We start from the raw sequence: 21,464 nt of genomic DNA, 5'->3' as shown, positions 1-21,464 counted from the left end.
GAGGAAACACCTAACCCACATTTCCACACTCCCGAATGCCCCCTCAGGCTCACCTTTCAGCCCATGTTTGAGGCAGTGTTCCATCACTACAAAAAATTGCTGCAAGGGGGCATGGTCCGCATCCAGGCTGCGACCCAGGCTCAGAGCAGACTGGAGCAAGACCTTGATGCTGAGTTTCATCATGTGCATCAAGTTGGCACGCTCCTCCATCATCTGGCCCTTGGAAGCTGTGGGGCACAAGCAGGGAGAGCTTCGTTAGTGGACTGTGTGTGGTCCAGGAATGGGGGATTTGAGGCTGGATAATGGAGGGAAGACAAACAAAGCAGGGAGTCAGACGGTATGCTCAGGGTGCGAACGTGCCGAGTTGCAGGTAACTGGGGTTCGCAGTCATCGGGTCACTGATTTCTGGAGGCCAGAGTCCCACCTGCACCGCCAGGGCCTTAGGTCAGAAGAAATGTAGGGCTTCCTACTGCTGAAGCCTCTCCCAGGGGGCTCCAGGCGTTGCTAGGACGACAGCTCTACCAAGACTCACGGCAATTGGTCTCTCCTTATTCCATTTCCAACCAATGAAAGGGTGCAAACTCCAGGAAGCCCTGCCCCAAGCTAGAGGGCTTGCTGGGAAAGCGACTGTTCTGTGAGTATTGCTATTGGAAAAATTCAGCTCAAGGGGACTGGGCGACGCAGTGTGGTGGCGGACCCGGCAGGCTCCAAGCCACACAGGCTGCTCCCGGGTTTCTTTTGTTCGGTGGTGTGGGCTGGGTCCCAGTAGGGAAGCATTCTTCCCCCCAGTTCCTGACTCAAATTCCTGTCAACGAGCTTTCTTCCACAACTAGTGGGCAGTTCTCAGTTTTAAGCACAATTTTTGTGGAGAGGGAGATAAAAAAATGTCAGAATCAGGGCTGGGGCTGTAGCTCAGAGGTAGAGCGCTTGCCTAGCATGTGTGAGGCACTGGGTTCGATCCTCAGCACCGCATACATAACATACATAGTGTCAATCTACAGCTAAAAATATGTTTTTTTTAAAATGTCAAAATCAAGTCAGCTACAAACCGACATCTGACAAGTGCCTACCAAATGCTCTCGCAACCTAGAAAACTGCCATGCCAGAAATTAAAAATGTAGGGGCTGGGGATGTGGCTCAAGCGGTAGTGCGCTCGCCTGTCATGCGTGCGGCCCGGGTTCGATCCTCAGCACCACATACCAACAAAGATGTTGTGTCCGCCGAGAACTAAAAAATAAATATTAAAAATTCTCTCTCTCTCTCTCTCTCTCTTTCCTCTCTCACTCTCTCTTAAAAAAAAAAAAAGAAAGAAATTAAAAATTTAGATCCGAAATTCAGAGCCCCATTAGGAAAACTAAACTCAGGTGCGAAGGGGGCTCTCCCTGGGGGCCGAAGCGCCCCTTTCACGGCACCTAAGCCATCATTCAATGTTTTCACTTTCCCAGTTGGGCTGAGGCGCGGGGTGGTGATGAGGAAGAGGATACGGTATTGTTTCAGTTTGCAGCTGATTACTATTGAGGTTAAGCCCCTTTTCTTAAGTTCATTGCCTCCTAGCATTTCTTTGTGAATTGCTTGTTCAATCTTCTAATTTTTGTACAGAATTGTTTGCCCTGTATATTCCAGATACTGCATTAATATGGACATATAGTTAAAAGAACATGTATACACATGTACACAAACTCTTTTGTATAGCTATAAGTAAAACTATTTAAATCTAAAAAAATGATGCTGTTATGACTGAACTTTAATGAAGGTCTTAAGAAAATAAGGTGATAATCTGGGACTCTATATCTGCAAAACCCAAGAAGATAGGGAGAGAGCTGCTGGGAAAGACAGTATAATCGTTTTATCTTGGTTGTGAAGAGGAAAACATAGGTTAAATAAAGTACAGAATTTGGATATGGGTGGTATAATTATGTTTAAATTTTTAGAGAACCCTATTTATTAAATTTATAAATTTAAAAATTTTTTAATAAAAGTGATGATTAGAAATGGAAAAGGAAATAAAAATTGTAAAATCTCTTCAAGAGAAGGGAGAAACCATCAATTATCACAGAAACAGTTTGTAAATATTTATCTTTTAAATTAAAGACACCAATCCCAGTTCTTTAAGCTAGTGGTTTTCATATCAGATACATATAGGGTAAGTCTTGCCAAGGACTGGTTATGCCCCGATATTTTAAGGAACTCAATTTCCATATCCTCAGGTTTCACAGGCATTTTTTTCCCTTTCATTTTATAGAAAGGCAATTCATTTCCCATCCCATATCTTGCCTTTATGCAGTGACCTAAGATGCAGAATATCTCCCATACTAAAAGGAGGTGAAGCCTCCTTTGATGATTAATCAAGTCACCAAAAAAATATGAAGAATTTCCAATCTCTTATTGCTTAATGTACTTCCCACAAATACAATGTCCCTCCTTATCTGTGAGACATGATCCAAGATGTTCCAAGGATGTCTGAAACCTCAATAGTACCAAACCCTATACATACTATGTTTTTTCTTATACATACATACCTATGATAGTTTAATGTATAAAGCAGGCACAGTAAGAAATAGAACAATTATAATAATAAACGGTAATAAGTTATTTAAAATGTATAAAGTATCTAGTTTTGTAATTTTTCATTTAATATTTTCAGACCACAGTTGACTGTAGGTAACTGAAGTCACAAAGTGAAACTGTGCATAAGGGGAGACTATTATTTAAGTTTTAGTCAGTTCTATGATGTGCCATTAACTTGATTGACGTTTTCCATAAATTGAGCCAAAAGTATAGCTTCAAGTTTTCGATGAAAATGGATTTGAGGTACAGTAAGCTAAAAAACTGTTCATCAAAATATGTTGCATTGGCAAAAGTGTAATGAAATAAGCAATATTTACATGTCTACAACCATTCAGAGTATTCTGGGTTAAACAGGGTGCCTAATTATCATTTGACAAGTCTTAGTAGAGCTTTTTCTTTCTTCTTCTTCTTTTTTTTTTTTTTTGGTGGTTCGGGGTTTTGAATCCAGCTCTACCACTGAACTATACCTCTTTTCATTTCTGAGACAGGGTCTTGCTAAATTATGCCAAGGTTGGTCTTGAACTCATGATCCTCTGCTTCAACCTCCCAAGTCACTGGGATTATGGGTGTGCACCAACATGCCTGGTGCGATATTTCTTGAATATATCCAGATTGCATACTTTTGCAAGGCAGGTAATTTTCAATTATTTGCTTTCTTTGTTGAAAGGAGCAAAAATAACTTTTGATATTCGAGCAATGCTATGTAGTATATAGCTTGGAAGGAGTTCAAAGATGAGCAATATTGTTATAACAAAACTCCATTTCTATTTCTTATTTATGTATAGCAGATATCTCAGTGATCACATCTATAAAAAACAAAACAAAAAAATAGGTCTAAATCTGATGGTGAATTCTATCCTATTTTAGCAGTAAGTCAATCATACATACTAAGGAAAAAATCAACACCATTCAACATCATTCAGCACTATTCAGCTTGTTAGGAGATGTAAAGACAAATTTATTCATGTTTAATAATAATTTAGAAAAATTACATTCCTTTTATCAATGAAACATCACTAATAGTTTTAATGGTAATTCATTCCAGGAGAAAAAAATCTTTATATACTTAAGCTTTAGTTATGAGAAAAATATATAAAATTTTGACTTATTTATATCTTTTTGCCAAGATTTATGATAGGTTGTCCAGCAATATTTGTAACAACCTATCATAAATCTTGGTATATTAAGATAAAATTCTATTGCAGCAGTAGTATGGAAATTCAAGTTCAAGGAATAAGTGGGAAAATGGATGATGGAGCCAGGCATGGTGGTACAGGTCTGCAATCCCAGTGACTTGGGAGGCTGGGGCAGCAGGATGGCAAGTTCAAAGCCAGCTTTAGAAATTTAGCAAGGACTTAAGCAACTTAATGAGACCCAGTCTCAATAAATAAATAAATAAATAGATAGATAGATAGATAGATAGATAGATAAAGGGCTAGGGATGTGGCTCAGTGTATAAGCACTCTTGGGTTGAATCCCCTACACCAAAAAAAAAAAAAAAAAGAGGGACAATGGTGCTTATCAAATCATTAAGGTATTTATATACCAATTGATTCACTCAAGGAAACCTGTATCAGCTTTATTTTTAAAGGTTAATATTTACAATAAAGCAGAAAATGTTTTCTGAATAACTTCAAAATTATGATGAATTTTATGTGTCAACTGTAAAAGCTGCAGTGTTCTCCCCCCACTGCCCTGGTTCTAGGGATTAAACCCAGGGCTTTGTGCATGATAGGCAAGCACTTTACCACGGAACCATACCCCCAGCTCTCAAAGATGGAGTCTTTTAAGAAGTCACATGAACAAAAACATAAGACCAATGTCTCAGGCAGTTGGAGCTGGGTGGCAGTAGCTTTTTCCACTGTTTCTGGGGGCACAGCAGTATTTGCAGTCACCTCACACATCCCTTGTTTTTTCAGTACCTATTTCCATTTGTATTCAGTATAGAGGATCATGGAAATTAAGAGCATAGGTATAATCCCATCGATCCGAGTCACTGAGGCAGGAGGATTGCAAGTTTGAGGTCAGCCTCAGCAATTTAGTGAGATCCTTAGCAACTTAGCAAAACCCTGTCTCAAAATAGAAAATAAAAAGGGCTGGGAATATAGTTCAGTGGTACAGTATCTCAGGTTCAATCTTCAGTGCCCCCCAAAAAGAAAAAAAATATGAACTTGAACAATCTTTTGGCCATTCAGTTTTTCCAGATTTGTGATCTTGGCCAAACTAAACTCCTTTAAAAGTAGTTTAATGGTTAGGGCGAGATGGCACACGCCTGTAATCTCAGAAGCTTGGGAGACCAAGATAGGAGGATCAGGAGTTGAAAGCCAGCCTCAGCAAAAGCAAGGCACTAAGCAACTCAGGGAGACCCTATCTTTAAATAAAATACAAAATAGGGATGGGGATGTGGCTCAGTATTCAAGTGGGCCCCTGAGTTCAATCCCTGGTGCCCCCCCCCAAAAAAAAGTAGTTTAATGGTGGGTGTGTAGTGGCTCACACCTGTAATCCCAGGGATTTGGGAGGCTGAGGCAGTAGGATTGAAAATTCAAGGTCAGCCTAGGCAATTTAGCAAGACCCTGTCTCAAAATTTAAATAAATAAATAGTGCTGGAGACCTACCATAGTGGTAGGGCACCCCTGGGTTCACGTCCCAGTTAAAACAAAACAAAACAAAAACAAACACACAAACACACACACAATGCAATTTATAGAACATCACAAAGTCTACACTTTTTGAATTACCAAATAAATGATCTGATCAGGGATATCAATCTTGACTATTTTACAGGGTCCAGGCCTGTCATCTAAAGGAGTAAAGCTGAAGAAAGACTGAATTAGAAAAAAACATGTCCAATCTCAAGGAATTTTAGGGATTCTTTTTGTTGGTTTCTGAATTACAGAAAAGTGATGGAATTTCTTACAGTGGTCCATGTTATGCTTTGAATATACCTTGCTGCTCTATCACTGCAAATTATTTTTAAAATGGACATGTTTCTTTCTCTCCCTCTTTCCCTGCTCCTCTCTAATCTCTCTGTCCCTAATCTCAGGGGAAACAGGATTACCTTTCTTCACCATCCTAGGGAGATTTATCTGTCCTTGAGCATACATCCACCATAGGAATGAAGTAATCCAGACTTTGAGGATGGCACCAGATCTCAGAAATTACTATCTCCTAAGTAAGTTACAACTCCAACAGAGATCAGGTGGAATGTAGCCTTTGATTCACCTCTTAAAAGTCTCCTGCTCCTTGATGTGCAGAATCACAGCCTCTGGGAGAGGCTGTGCTGCTTCTTTGCTAGCAAAGCAATAAACCTTTTACTTTTTTTCTCAAAATGATCTCCTTATTACTGGATTGGCATCAGAGACAAGGACTGAGCTTTTGGTAACAAATTATTTATAAACTTTTTTGAGTTGTGAGTAACCCTTTGGTGTCTTGCGTAATTTTTTAATAAGTGGTGTTATTGTTTATGGAATTGATAATAAAACATTTCTGTACTTGCCTAGATTTCACTTATCTCTGTGGCTAACTTAAGGAGTTTGTCAATAGGAAAGGGAAAAAGTGTGCTTCACTTTGGAAGGAGCTGTATCAATTATGCAGGGGCCTTTTGACACAGGGAAAATAAAATTTGTCATGCAAGGTAACAGAAAAAAGCATGATAGGTACCACCAATCTAATGAGAAATATACATCTAACTTTGTTTTTAGTTTTTGTTTTGTTAATGACTTCTCACATGAGCACATTCATATGAGTATGTACGCACAAAACATTACTCATCCTTTAGGAAGTCTCATCCTGTTTGTATGAAATCAGTGTGTTGGGAGAAGAAAGTACTCAGGCTATATGCAAAGATACTTGGAAAGATACAATAGTGCTGAAGGCAGTTTTGGGGAAGGAATATAATATGCTGAATGTTCTTTTATGTGTTGGGATATTTTTTTTTTAATTTTAATATTTATTTATTTATTTTTTATTCTTGGCGGACACAACATCTTTGTTTGTATGTGGTGCTGAGGATTGAACCCGGGCCGCTCGCATGCCAGACGAGCGTGCTACCACTTGAGCCACATCCCTAGCCCTGGATATTTTTTTTAAACTATGTGCATTTCTTTAACAACAACCCCCTCTGCCCCCGCCCCCCCCAAAAAAAAAATACAGAATAACTGTGGACAACACAATCCCTGTGGGGCCAGATCCCACACTGGATAACTTTAACTGTTTTTTTTTTGAACTGGGGATTTAACTCAAGGATGCTTTATCATCGGGTTACACCTACAGCCCTTTTTATTTTTATTTTTTTAAATTTTGAGACAGGGCCTCACTAAGTAGCTGAGGCTGGCTTCAAACTTGCAATCTTCCTGCCTCAACCTCCTGAGTCACTGGGATTACAGGCAAGCACCATACCCAGCCTTTTGGATAACATTTTAAAATAAGCATTCAAAGCATTATCCAAGAGTCCTTTGAAATTGCTTCTGAAAAAATGTTATCTGGCAGGGGTGCTACTCACATTCAACCATCTCCACTCCTAAACTGCTCTCTGAAAACTCCTACTGTCCTCATTACTTGGATTAGCCAGTTGTGGCCCTGGTCCTGGATCAAGTGGGATACTCTTTCTTCCAATTTACTTCTCGGAGGCCTCTGCAGAATGTGCTGTGCAGGGCCCATTTCCTTCTTGTCCCACCTGATGGCTTCAGTTCCTGGTGACCTTTTGGGACCAGCCACACTGCTCATCCCTATAGTTATCTGAATTTCAGTCCTTTGGAAGTCATGTTCATAATTTTGGCCAAATTGAGCAGAGCAGTTCATTATTTATTTATTTATTTTTTTGTATTGGGGTTGAACTCAGCGATGCTTAACCACTAAGCCACATTCTGATTTCTTTTTATATTTTATTTTAAGATAGGACAGTTTTTTTTTTTTTGAGAGAGAGAGGGAGAGGGAGAGGGAGAGGGAGAGGGAGAGGGAGAGGGAGAGGGAGAGAATTTTTAATATTTTTTTATTTTTTAGTTTTTGGCGGACACAACATCTTTGTTTGTATGTGGTGCTGTGGATCCAACCTGGTCCGCACGCATGCCAGGTGAGTGCGCTACTGCTTGAGCCACATCCCCAGCCCAAGATAGGACAGTTTTAACTACATGCATTTCTGTCTCTTGAGGAAATTATCCTCTTGCTAAATTGCTTAGGGCCTCATTAAATTGCTGTAGTTGGCTTGGAATTTGCAATCCTCTTGCCTCAGCCTCCTGAGTTGCTCAGATTACAGGAATGTGCCACCAAGCCTAGCACTTACTACTTTCTTTAAACTGACTAATTAAAAAATAATCTATATAGTACCTATTATGACATTTTATATATAAAGTTATTTAAAAAGAGAAGCTGAGAATAGGCTCAAAAGATACACTGTCCTGATTCAAGTTTCCTTCTTTGTAAAATGGAATAATGATGTTACCCACACAATTTGTCAAGATCAGTGCAAAATTTTGGACCAGGGCCTGGACCAAAGTACAGAAGTCAATCTCCTTTTCCCCAATCCTAATGGACTGCAACTTTGCTGCAAAGATGGTGTGGGTAGGAGGCCCCTGCCTACCTGCCTGCCTAATATGCTGCCTTGCCCTGAGATTTAGAGGGTTGTGACCTTAACCTCCCTGGACACCTGTGGTAGCGTGGGGTTAAGGAGGGTAGAGAGAAACCCCAAGGCTTCCAGAATGAGCCATAGCACCAGGGAGGAAGTAGAAGGTGAGACCCCACTGGAGCCTGGCTCCAAGGCCCCTTCATGTGCTCCCTGGTCCCAACAGACTTCACTTATGAGACAGAGTTAAAGAAAAAAAAATTAAGAATTTCAAGCATGGGGCAGTTTTGACTGGCTCTTTGAACCACAATGATTAGACTGAATTGATTGCACACCCATGAAGCCAGTCCTGCTACCTTCAAGGATTACTGTGAAGATTAAATAGATGGTCCATGTACAGAGAGTACATGTACTAAATTATTAAACTGCTTAGGGCCTCGCTAAATTGCTGAAGTTGACTTAGAATCTGCAATCCTCCTGCCTCAATACCAGAAAAAAAAGATAGTACATATAGAGTCTCACTAAGTTGCTTAGGACCTTGCTGAGGCTGATTTCAAACTTGAAATCCTCTTGCCTCAAACTTCCAAGTTGCTGGGGTTATATGCCCAGCTATTGTTTTTTGGCAGTACTGAAGATCAAACCCAGGGCCTCATGCATCTAGGCAAGTGCTCTATCAATGAGCTATCAATGAGTCCTGGCCCTTTGTTTTGAGAGAGATTCTTGCTAAATTGCCTAGGCTGGCCTTGAACTGTGATCCTCCCAATCTAGCCTCCTGGGTCCCAGCTGCCTGGCAAATGTTGGCTATTTTTATGACATTATCCTAAGTGGAAAACCAGAAAATTTTCAAATATGTATTTATTCATCAAATATTGATTACTTATTATTCTTGCTAGGCACTGGCTTATTTTATTTATCAATAAATAGCTCATGTTTATTATAGTCAGGCATGGTGAAATGATATTTCTTTTAGTCAATGACAGACCAATGCACACCTCATATTTGTGGTGATACTGGTGTAAACAGACCTCCTGTGCTTCCAGTTATATAAAAGTACAGCACATACAGTTATGTTATACATACAGTTATAGAACTGTAATACTATAATATTTGATACTGTACTACTATAATATTTGATAGTGATAATAAATGACATTAATGTTTTATGTATTTATTATACTAGCTTTTTATTATTTTAGTGTTTACTCTGTTTAAAAAAGTTAACTGTAAAACATTAACCTCAGACAGGTCCTTTGGGGGTGTTCTAGAAGAAGGCATATTGCTATCATAGGAGATGACAGTTCCAAGTGTGTTCCCACCCTTGAAAAACGTGTCAGTGGGATAAGATTGGGAGGTGGAAGAAGTGGTATGATGATCTTGACCTTGCATAGGCCTAAGTTATGTGTGTATTTTATTTTATGGTATTGAGAATTGAACTCAGGGGTGCTCTACTACTGAATTACACCACCAGCCCTTTTTATTTTTATTTCTCAGTCTGGCTTCGAACTTGTGATCCCCCTGCCTCAGTCTCCCAAGTTGTTGGGATTACAGGCATATGCCACTGTACCCTATTGTATTTTATATCTTTTTGTGTTTTTTTTTTGGTACTGGAGACTGAACTCAGGGGCACTTGATCACTAAGCCACATCCCCAGCCCTTTTTTTGTATTTTATTTAGAGACAGGGTCTCACTGAGTTGCTTAGCACCTTGCTTTTTGCTGAGGCTGGCTTTGAACTTGTGATCCTCCTGCCTCAGCTTCCCAAACTGCTGGGATTACAGGCTACCATGCACCCAGCATATCTTCATTTTTAATTGACATATAGTAATTACACATATTTATGGGGATATAGTGTGACTTTGAAAAGTCATATATACAAAGTAATGACCAGTCCAAGGTAATTGGCTTATCTAGCACCTCGGATAGTATTAGTTCCCTGTATTGAGAAAATTCCAAATTTCTGTTAGCCATTATGGAACATTCAATCAATTGTTGCCAATCAGGCAGGGGATGTGTTCAGTGGTACAGTGTTTGCTTGACATGTATAAGGCCCTGGGTTCAATCCTTAGCATCACCACCAAGAAAGAAAGAAAGACAGAAAGAAAGACAAAAAAAGAAAGAAAGAAAGAAGTCAGTAATTACCAATCATAGTTATCCTAGTGTACTGCAGAACATTAGTAGTTTTTCCTCCTATCAAAATCCACCCCATATCCATTAACCATTCTCTTTCTATCATCCTCTCTTATCCCTGGCTCTGGTAATTACCACTCTATTTTCTATGAACCTTAGGTTTTAACAAAAAAGCTTAAAAAGTAAAAAAATAGATAAATAAATAAGTAAAATAAAGATAGGGCTGGGGATGTAGCTCAGTGGTAGTGCACTTCCCTAGCATATACAAAGTACTGGATTTCATCACTAGCATAGCAAAATAAATCCATCAATACATATATCCAGCAAAAAATCAATAAAAACAAAAATAGAGCTGAGGATGTAACTCAGTGGTAGAGCACTTGCCTAGAACATGCAAGGCCCTGGGGTTTGATCTCTAGCACTGCAAAATCAATCAATCAATCAATCAATAAATATTAAAATTTTCAAAAACAGATAAAGGATATAAGAAAATATTTCTGCACAGCTATGTAATGTGTTGTTATGAGACTCACATGGTAAAAAAAAAATAAAGTTTATTAAGCCAAAAAAGTTATAGTAAGCTAAGATTCATTTATTACTGAGGAAAGAAAAAAAATTTTTGTAAACTTATTTCAGTACAAGTATACAGTGTTTATAAAGTTTACAGGGACATATAGTAATGTCCTCGGTCTCCATCACTCATTACTCACTCACGCCTAACTCAGAGCAATTTCCAAGCTTGTAAGCTCCATTCATAGTGAAGTGTCCTATACAGGTATACAATTTTTACCTTTTATATTTTATTTTACAGTACTGTAGATGTGTTTAGATACACAAAAACCACTGTGTTACAGCTCCTACTGTATTCAATACAATATCATGCCATACAAGTTTGCAGTGTAGCCTAGGTGCATAGTATGCTAGACCACCCTGGTTTCTGTGAGTACACATTATGTTCACACAATGATGCAAGTGCCTAACAATGCATTTCTTAAAATGTACCCTTATTGTTAAGGGCTGTATGACTATATTTGCTTACTTTGTCATCTGAGCTAAGAGGTTACCAGGAGATCCCGTGTCTTGACTCTAAAGACTGTTGTACAATCAAACTTTCACTGACATGTGGAAAAGTCTCCAGAAAGGGGTAATCTTAGAGGGCAGTGGAGTCCTGGATTGAGCAGGCTCTTTCCTTACTTTGTAGTCCTACTTTGCACTGCCTGAATCTGACATTGACAGATGTACCAATGGGTAGAAGGGAATCAAAAAACCGCAAAGGCACCTTACAGTATTTTTTTTTTTTTCTGTTTTTGGTGCTGGGGATTGAACCTAGGGCCTTGTGCATGTGAGACAAGCACTTTACCTACTGAGATATATCCACAAACCACATTTCAGTATTTCTTAGAAAGCACTATAGTTTTTAGTCAGCTCTGTCCCACAGCCATTGTGGATGTTCTACACTGCACTATCCAATAGCCATATGCAAGATACTAGGCACTTCAAAGTGTGGCTGCTGTGACTAAGGAACTCAATGTTAAATTCAATAAAATAGTGTCCCTCATTATCCACAGGGGATTGGTTCCAGGATTCCCAAGATACCAAAATCCACAGATGTTCAAGTCCCTTCTCTAAAATTATGCATACTTTAAATTATCTTTAGATTACTTATAATACCTAAAACAATGTAAATACTCTGTATATAGCTTCCATATGATAGTTTAGGAAATGACAAGAAAATCAGTACATGTTCAACACAGACACAATTTTTCCCCTGAATACTTCACTTTTCATCTGCAGTTGGTTGAATTCATGAATGCAGAACCCATGTATAGGACTGCCAAATGTATTCAATTTCAATTTTTAAATTCAATTAAAAAAATGTCAGCCAGGCATGGTGGCATATGCTTGTTGTTCCTACTACTCAGGAAGCCAAGGCAGAAGGATGGTGAATTTCAGGCCAGCGTGTGTAACATACAGAAATGTGAAAATAAAATAACAAATGAAAACAAAACAACAACAAAAAAAAGAAGAAGAAGAAGAAGAAGAAGGAATTCAATTCTTTTAACCCAAGGGTGCTGTACCACTGAGTTATATTCCAGTCCTTTATTTTTTGACACAGGGTCTCACCAAGTTTCTAAGGCTGGCCTGCGACTTGTGTCTTCCTGCGTCAGTCTCCCCAGTTGCTGGGATTATAGGCAAGCATCATCATGCCAAGCAAGAAATTCAATTTTAATAGAATCTTAATTAATTTTTACATTTAAATATCAGGCAGGTCTAATGATTATTGGATAGCACAGCTTTAAATATTTAGCTTATAGGACTAGGTCAAATCTTAATATCATAATCATTTAATGTTTCCTTTCCTCTCATAGACATGCTGAAACATTAGATTACAAGGGTTTAAATGGATTTCTTTCTTTCTGTACTGGAGATTGAACCCAGGAGCGCTTTACCACTGAGCCACATCCCCAGTCCTTTTTATTTTGAGACAGGGTCTCCCTAAATTGTTTAGATCCTCACTAAGTTGCTGAGGTTGGTCTTGAACTTTGGATCCCGGCTGGGATTACGGGCATGCGCCACCATGCCCGGCTGTTTAAATGGATTTCAAGAGCTCATTGGGTGATTAAAAAAAAAAAAAAATCCCCATTTTTGCAGGCTGGAAACTGTAAGTGTGAGGGGTGATGGCTTCTCCCGTTAGTGGCAGTGCTTGAGGAGAACCAAAACCTACTGACTCCCGACTTTATCGTTCTTACTCTACTGTGAGTCACAGATGCTCTTTCAACACCCGCGGGAGGAAGGTGGGAGATCCACTGGATTTTGAGTTTTAACAGCAAGAGAATGGTATTGTGTACGATTCTTGTTTTTATTTTTTATTTCTTGTATTGGGGATTGAACCCAAAGACGCTTTACCATTGAGCAACACTCCCAACCTTTTTTTTTATTTTGAGACAGGGTCTCGCAAAATTGCTCAGAGCCTCCTTAAATTGCTGAGACTGCCCTCGAATTTGCGATCCTCCTGTCTCCGCCTCCCAAATCGCTGGGATTACAGGCGTGCGCCACCGCGCCCTACGATACTTCAGTATTCAAAAGTTAATACGGATTACTTAAATCTAAATCCGTACCTTTTCTTATCTACAGTCAAATCCGTGAGAATAGTGCTGCAGTTCCGGGGCGTACAATTACTAATGCAAAATGACGAATGGCCGTGGCCCAACTTCAGGCGGTCCAATCCCATGGCCGTATCCCGTTTCAGCAGTGCCGCGTAAAGACCGCCGGCGAGCCGCGAGCGGCGAGGCGTGTAACAGGTTGTTTGTTTTGACAACTCGTCTGACTAGCTGAACTGGACCTACACCCTCGCCAGCCCGGACCCCACCGCGACCCCGAGCCTCAGGGACCAGCTACCCAGGCGCAGCGCGGCAGCAGCACCACAGGGGCGCCCCCCGGCAGAGCCTACCTGCGCGCACCGCGCCGTCCCCGCCGCCGTTCCCGCCGCTCAGCCCCGCAGCCGCACGCAGCGCGCTCCCGCAGCTCGCCGACAAGTTCCCGGTGGCCTTTCGCGCCAGGGTCAGGATGGGCACAGACCAGCCCTCGGCCGTCGCCCGGGACCTCGCGGCGCTCCGAAGCTCCCCCGGGCTTGGCAGCTGGCTCCGGTCCACTATCTCAAACTCCTCTCCCGGCTCCGACGCGGACCCTGGCCCTGGCTCCGGCTCCCGCTCCGCCGGGCAGCCGTCTTCCCCGTCGGCCATCTTGGCCGCGTCACGTGCCCGGCGGGCTGGCGGCGGCCGGCGTGTGGGCGCTGTGCGGGCGGGCGCTCCAGTTCCCTCCAAGCCCTTTTATTTCTGTTCCCCAGGTTTATCTCCCTTCTCACCTCCCGCCTTGTTTTTCTTTCGCATTCAAAAGTTCAGGAAAGTACAGATCACCATATAAGAAACCCCCCCATAATCCCATCAGCTCGGAAGATTTACTTGCACGGAAGTTGCTCTTGGAACTTTCTGTCTTTCAGGACTCTGCACCCAGGCTGCAATATAATGGGCTCCCTAGGCCTTCATTTTCTTAGTGACACGATTTCCTCTTTTTAATTTCATTTCCTGTCTAATATTTTCCACTGTATCATTTTTTCTGCAACATTCTTAAGAATGAGCCCTAAACTGGGCGCGGTGGTGCAAGCCTGTAATCCCCGCAGATCGGGAGGCTGAGACCGGAGGAGTTCAAAGCCAGCCGCAGCAATTTAGCGAGGCGCTTAAGCAACTCAGTGAGACCCTGTCTCTATTTAAAATACAAATAATAGAGTTGGAGATGTGGCTCAGTGGTCCAGTGCTCCTGAGCTCAATCCACGGTACCAGTCGCCACGCCCCTCCCCCCAAAAGAGTAAGCCCCAAACTGGCGGCTAAGCAAACTTGGACAGATAAGTAAGAAACTATGATTTTTTTTTCCTTTTAAATCAAATGACTACATACGACAGCTTGGCAGGAAAGTGTTTAATACTGTGGTGGACTGGGAATTAGAAGATCTAGGTTTTGCTATTAATTAGTTAAGTAGGATAATAATAGGACTGGCCTCATTGCTAAATAAGATTTTGCAGTAAGGACTGCATAGCAGACGTTAGCCATTGTGAGAAACCACTGGCTCTGGCTCTAGTTACCAACCGTAGGGTTTGAGCAATTCACCTAGAGTTATTCAGTCTGGATTTTTATCCGGAAAAGGAGGAAATTTGGCTAAATAGCAACTCAAATTTCACTAGCGCTTAACACTGTAAGGTGAGGCATGTGGGCTAGCAGAAGAGCAATAACGGTGGCACACACCTCTAATCCTAGCTACTAGGAATGCTGAGACAGAAAGATCACAAGTTCTAGTCAGCCTGAGCAATTTAGTGAGATTTCCTCTCAAATTTTTAAAAGAGGGCTGTGGACCATGAAACAAACAAGAAAGAAAAAAAAGAAAAAAAGCTGAATATTTTATAAAGGTTGTCAATGTTTAGAAATAAGATATTTCACCTAAAAAGTCTGGATTTTAGCTTTCTCTTGAATCACTAAGATTTGAAAATTTGGTGTATATTCCCTGTTGGTAATAAATTATTGGGGTGGGCCGTGGCTGCTGTCAAAAAGTATTCAATGACACATGTAATGAAAAATAATAATCAGGTAAAGGGACCATTGTACCAGGTATAGCATTAGGAGAGATTGGGCTCAACTCCCAGTATGGCAGGAGCCAGTGTGAATTTATAACCAAGGATAGAAAATTACCAAGCAGAAACATCATAAGGGAGACTTTTGGCCTCATTAACCTAACAATTCTTGCTGAAGACAAGCCAGGGTGATCAGGATCACTGGGGGGATAGGTAAGGATGAAGATCCTGATCAGATATGAAGGATCGGGTTTTTGTTAAACTGACTTAAAACAAGGCCTCCTGGCTGAGGCAGGAAGATCACAAGTTCAAGGCTGGCCCCAGCAATTTAGTAAGGCCATAAGCAATTTAATGAGACTCTGTTTCAAATAAAAATATAAAGGGCTAGTGATGTAATTTAGTGGTTAAGAACCCCTGGGTTTAATCCCTAATACCAAAACAAAACAAAACAAAACAAAAAACTGAGGTAAAGCAGTTAAAACTGGATTTTACAAGGTTGTACACAGAAGGATAAAGAGATTTAGATGCCTCACTGAAGGTCAGTGAAGAAAAATATTGTTGTCATTTCCCCTTAAAACCCCCTGGCACACCAGGCGTGTTGACACATGCCTGTAATACCAGTGCCTTGGGAGGCTGAGGCAGGAGGATAGTGAGTTCAAAGCCAGCCTCAGCAACATAGAGGTGCTAAGCAACTCAATGAGACCCTGTCTCTAAATAAATACAAACTAGGAGCTGAGGTTGTGGCTCAGCAGTAGAGCACTCCCCTGGAACAGGCAAGGACTTGGTTTTGATCCTTAGCAACACATAAAAGTAAATAAATTAATTAAAGATATTGTATCAATTACAACTAAAACATAAATATTAAAAAAAAACAACAACAATAAACTAGGGCTGGGAATGTGGCTCAGTGTTCAAGTGCCCCTGAATTCAATTCCTGTACAAAAAAAAAAGAAAGAAAAAAAAAAGTAAAAGAAAAAAAAAATCCCAGGCACTCCCTGGGTTTCAGTCTTGGTCCAGCCCACTTCATCAGTTTTGACAATCTGATCTCTCATCTTTGCAAGACATTTGTGGAACCACTGCCCTCAGTGGGGTGGTCCTACTTCATAGGAATTTGTGAGGATGTTGTTTGGGTTGTTTCAATAATAGAGGGCATGCCACTCCTTCTTTATTGGAGGTGGACAGAAATGAAGATTGTCTGGAATCACAAAGAATTGTCCAAACTCCTTTGTGACTTTCCAATATTACTAGACATTATGTAGGTGAAACTGTTTTTGTATAAAATTTTTTTGGTGAACAGTTTTATTATTATATCAGGAAGTTATGCTTCAGTAACAAATAATCCCTAAATCTCAGTGGCTTAACATAAGTTTCTCATCATTCTACATGACCATGTGGATGGAAGGAGTACTTGCTCTAATGATCATAGGCTCTTATGTTGGAATGTTGAGTTAATGTTAAATATGCCAAACTTTACTTATGCACATTTCATTGGCAAAAGCAAGTCATGTGGCCATGTCCAACTTGAAGAGAGTTGGGAAGTTCAGTCCTGCTAGTGTCTTGGATAAGGTACAATGACTACCTTAAGTGTACCCTGAATTGTTCCAGAATGCAGTTAAACTGGTTTGTCAGAATTTAAGCATTCCAGAAAATCATGTTGCTCTCAAAAGCACTGCTTTGGGAAGTTGAAACTTCAAAGCAATACCTGAAATCAACACTTGTGCTATTAACATGGCTATTTAACATAAAGGTGCAAATGTCTGGCTACATTATTTCTTTTAGAGGTAATTGTGTCACATTTAAGTATTGAAATATATATCTTTGTTTCATATACATATGTTTTGTGATAATGGTGTTAGGTACTGGATAGACATGAGCAATGGGTCAGGGATGTAAGAAAATACTTAGTATATCTGGGCACTGTGGTGCGCACCTGTAAACCCAGCGACCCAGGAGGCTCACACAGGAGAATCGAAAGTTCAAGGCCAGCATTAACAGTTTAGTGAAGTCCTAGTTACCTCAATGAGAGCTTATTTCAAAATAAAAATAGAAAGGACTGGGGATTTAGCTCAGCAGTAAAGCATCCCTGGGACAAATTCCAGAACTCCCCCCACCCCACAACAAAAGAAAGAACTTAGTACAGAACAAATCAGTTAATCAACAGTCCTGCCTCATCGGTGCCACAAAGTCTGACAAGCTTAAGGACCTTTTCCTGATCTCAGCCCTATAAACTATTTCTTTTGCAACAAGGGGAAGACAAATTAAACTCAGAGTGAGAGCCAAAGGGCAAGAGTATGATTGCTCAAAAGGATCTAATTGCTAAAATATCTTCAGCAAGTTCCTGCACAAACAACGCTGACCAGCTGACCAGACTGTGGCCTAAGATAAACATGACACAACCATAAAGCTCACGATGGTCACAAGATGCTGAGTCCCTGGGAAAGCAGATAATTAAGACCAGAGCCTACTGATCATAAATTGTGTAAAACCAGTTCCAATTAAGACCTGTGAGCAGGGCCAGGATGACCAAGAGTTGCCCTTAAGTTATTAGCATAGCCTTATAATATCATTGTAAATATAGCTTTTCTTCCTGCTCATGGGTTTCTCTTAGATATCTATGGGTATATAAACATCAGCAGAGGTTTAGTAATCTAATGTAGTCTGTCATCCAGAGCCAAGAGAGAATAGGTGAGTAGGGCCTTCTAACAACTTCCCCTACTCCGAAAACACTGAACTCACCAGAAGTGAGTTGTGGGTCTCCTCTTTGAAATGATCCACCTTCTCCCTTGGGGATGCCTTCTTTCTTTCTTTCTTTTTTTTTTTAAAATTTTTCTTGTAGGTGTAGATGGACAGAATGCCTTTATTTTATTTGTTTATTTTATGTGGTGCTGAGGATCGAACCCAGTGCCTCACGCATGCTAGGCAAGTGCTCTGCCACTGAGCTACAGCCCCAGCCCTGCCTCCTTTCTTTCTTTTTTTTTTTTTTTTAAGAGAGAGTGAGGAGAGATAGAGATAGAGAGAGAATTTTTAATATTTATTTATTTATTTTTTTTAGTTCTCGACGGACACAACATCTTTGTTGGTATGTGGTGCTGAGGATCGAACCTGGGCCCCACACATGCCAGGCAAGCTCGCTACCGCTTGAGCCACATCCCCAGCCCCAATCTTTTTTTTTTTTTTTTTTTAAAGAGAGAGTGAGAGAGGGGGGGAGAGAGAGAATTTTAATATTTATTTATTTAGTTAGTTATCGGCGGATACAACATCTTTTGTTTTGTATGTGGTGCTGAGGATCGAACCCGGGCCGCACGCATGCCAGGCGAGCGCGCTACCGCTTGAGCCACGTCCCCAGCCCCTGCCTCCTTTCTTAATGAACTTTATTGTTCTTCTACTATACCTTGTGTCTTGCTGGAAATTCTCTTATGAGATCACAAGAACCAAGAAACACACTGTGACCTCTGGTAACATTAACATGATGCCAGATCCCTTCTAACACCAGGGATTGAATGAACCCAGGAGCTTTCTACTTCTGAATTACAACCCCAGAACTTTTTTGTTTTGAGGCAGGTTCTCACTAGGTTGCCCTTGCTGGCCTCAAACTTTCCATCCTCCTTTCTTAATCTTCCAAATATCTGGTATTGCAGGTGTGCCCTAATGCATCCCAGGAGGCTTGACTTTCTTGGTTCTGTGTTCTGTGTTCTATTCTCCAGACTCAGCTCAAGGTCTTTCTAAAACTCAGGTTTGACCTCTTTACCTTCCTGCTTACAAATCTCCTGTGGCCTTCTCTGCTGCAGAAGGGTCTTGCCCAGGTGGTGCGGCTGCAGACTGCTCATTTTCTACTTGGTATAGATGAAAAATAGTTATGTAGAACCACGGGTAGTTTGAATGCCTTGCCTCAGCCCAAAGTGGTATCCAAAAAGATGGGTCCACATGGTTTTATTGATATTGTAAGTTGGCTGGAGCTTTACTAAATTTATTCCACATGAAAAAAGTTTTTTTAGGTGGTAGTTATTGAACTCATGGCCCTGCACATGGTAGGAAAGGGCTCTAACACTTAGCTGTATCAGTGGCCCACATATGTAAAAGTTTTATACTTGGTTTGGTATTTTATAATGTAGGAGATTCTCACTGTATGGACATAATTGATATCAGGAATAGGCAATTAAAATAAATTACTGGGTGTGGTGGCACATATCTATAATTCCAATAACTTGAAAGTCTAAGGCAGGAGGATCACAAGTTCAAGACCAGCCTCAGCAACTTATGAGATACCATTTCAAAATAAAAATAAATAAATAAAAAGCATTGAGAATGCAGCTTAAGGACAGAGCATCCCTGGGTTAAATCCCCAGTAACTACAAAAATAAAATAAAATCAGTGTTCTAAGTACACATCATTAGTTATAGTTTCTTGCCACAAATATTTGCCTAAAAACAAATTAAGCCCTTCAAGCAATGCTATTCAATAGAATCTTATGAGCTGATGGAAATTTTCTACTTTTTCATTCACCAATATGATAGCCACTAACCCCAGCTGGTGACTAAGCCCTTGAAATGTGGTCCATGTGACTGAAGAACTGAATTTTTACTTCAAATAAATTAATTTGAATTTAGATGTGACTAGTGGCTATAATATCAGCACAGCTTTAGATCTTTCAATTTGCAGAAAATACACAGAAAAGAAAAACAATGCCTGTAGCAGCAATAAGACATAGCCAGAGGAGGCAGCATGCTTCAGGGCCTTGTTGGACCTTAGAGACAAACCTGGTAGATAAGAACAGCCAGGGAAGAAAGGCTTTTTTTTTTTTTTAACATGGACTGGATATTAGATGAAATTATAGAATTATAGTTATTTGTATTAGATGTAATAATGGATTGAAATTAAGTCAGATATTATCCCTCTCTCCCTTTTTGAGCTACATTAGAGTTGTGGCAAAATATCATGATATTTACAGAAAATAAGACAGAGTTGGAACTGTGGCTCAGTGACATCAGTTGCTTATCATGTGTGAGGCTCTGGGTTTGATTTCTAGCACTGCCACCTGTCCTCCCCCAAATAAAATGCAGGTATGGCAAAAGATTGAAAAATTTTATATCTAGGCTGGGGTTTGGCTCAGTGATAGAGTGCCTGCAGGCAACCCTCAGCTCTTCAGGGGGAAAAAGAGTTTAAGAAAAGTATCTCTGTTTAGTGTATGCATTTCTCTACTTCTCTGAATGTGTGGATTTTCATACTGAAGAGTGAAATTATATATACCAATGTGAATCTATATGAAACAGGAACCAGATTTTCATACATAGTGAACAAAATTTTTCAAAAGACTTGATTGATATTTTATTTTGAAGAGTAAAGACAAAAATTGTGGAAATAAATGTATTTTCTCCTATATTTAACAAAATGTAGAATGTATTTAAAAGTTTGTAATCATCAAGTATTGATTTTTTGTATATTTTTTTCTGAAAAATTATATTAAACCAAGATACAGTATCATTCATTTCTTTTTAAATATATTTTTTTTAGTTGTAGATGGACACAATATCTTTATTTTTATTTATTTAGTTTTTTATGTGGTGCTGAGGATTGAACCCAGGACCTCAACGTGTGTGAGGCAAATGCTCTCTCTACCACTGAGCTACAACCCCAGCCCACAGCATCATTCATTTTATAGAATGAATCCAGCGGAGTCAGGAAAAGGATCCAAAATATTTCTCTTCTGCCAAGGTCTCGGCTTGGCACCAGAATCACGAGCCACCACACACCTTTGTAGGTTCAAACAGCAATTCTTTATTCCCGCTCTCACACCACCTCCACCCAGGTCCAGGGGCAATTGCATTCTGCCGTCTCCCCGCACAATTCACCTACTCCACGAGGCTATCTCCAAATCCCATTTTAATCTCACGAGAACTCAAGGGAACAAGCAGCAGGAACATCCTAATCCCAGCAATAATCTTCAACCTCTAACTTCCCTAAAACCCATTATCTTAAACTGGCAACGCCTTAAACTCAAGGAGCCGGTTACTTCCTCAAACCTGATCAGCTCTAAACCCGGATCCGCCTTGGTCCTTGAGCAAGGTCACCTTATTAAAGCATGCATGCAA

General features: G+C 40.3%; 1 protein-coding gene and 1 long non-coding RNA gene across 4 annotated transcripts in view; one reads left to right on the top strand and one right to left on the bottom strand.

Moving 5' to 3' along the window:
- Window positions 1-14,040, bottom strand: part of Rufy1 (RUN and FYVE domain containing 1) — a 56,968-nt gene extending 42,928 nt beyond the window's left edge. Inside the window, exons 1-2 of one of the 3 annotated variants that reach the window (XM_078049908.1) lie at window positions 13,705-14,040; window positions 54-227 (exon numbers count right to left, since the gene is read on the bottom strand). In XM_078049908.1, coding sequence (XP_077906034.1) covers window positions 54-227; window positions 13,705-13,996 — 466 coding nt within the window. In that variant the 5' untranslated portion in view covers window positions 13,997-14,040. Of the gene's footprint in view, window positions 1-53; window positions 228-360; window positions 516-13,704 lie in introns of those variants that run through there. The other 2 variants (XM_005339347.5, XM_021735966.3) reach the window with 2 other exon arrangements.
- On the top strand, window positions 553-17,121 carry LOC144377789 (uncharacterized). Its single transcript, XR_013438888.1, has 3 exons — window positions 553-634; window positions 7,570-7,639; window positions 13,389-17,121. It is a non-coding gene; the product is annotated as an uncharacterized LOC144377789 (long non-coding RNA).
- Window positions 17,122-21,464: the final 4,343 nt, after the last annotated feature.

Source organism: Ictidomys tridecemlineatus, chromosome 1 (genome assembly GCF_052094955.1).
Source record: "Ictidomys tridecemlineatus isolate mIctTri1 chromosome 1, mIctTri1.hap1, whole genome shotgun sequence".
NCBI classification, from domain to species: domain Eukaryota; kingdom Metazoa; phylum Chordata; class Mammalia; order Rodentia; family Sciuridae; genus Ictidomys; species Ictidomys tridecemlineatus.
Note: the sequence above shows the minus strand (reverse complement) of the source record. Positions and strands in the feature narration are given on the sequence as shown.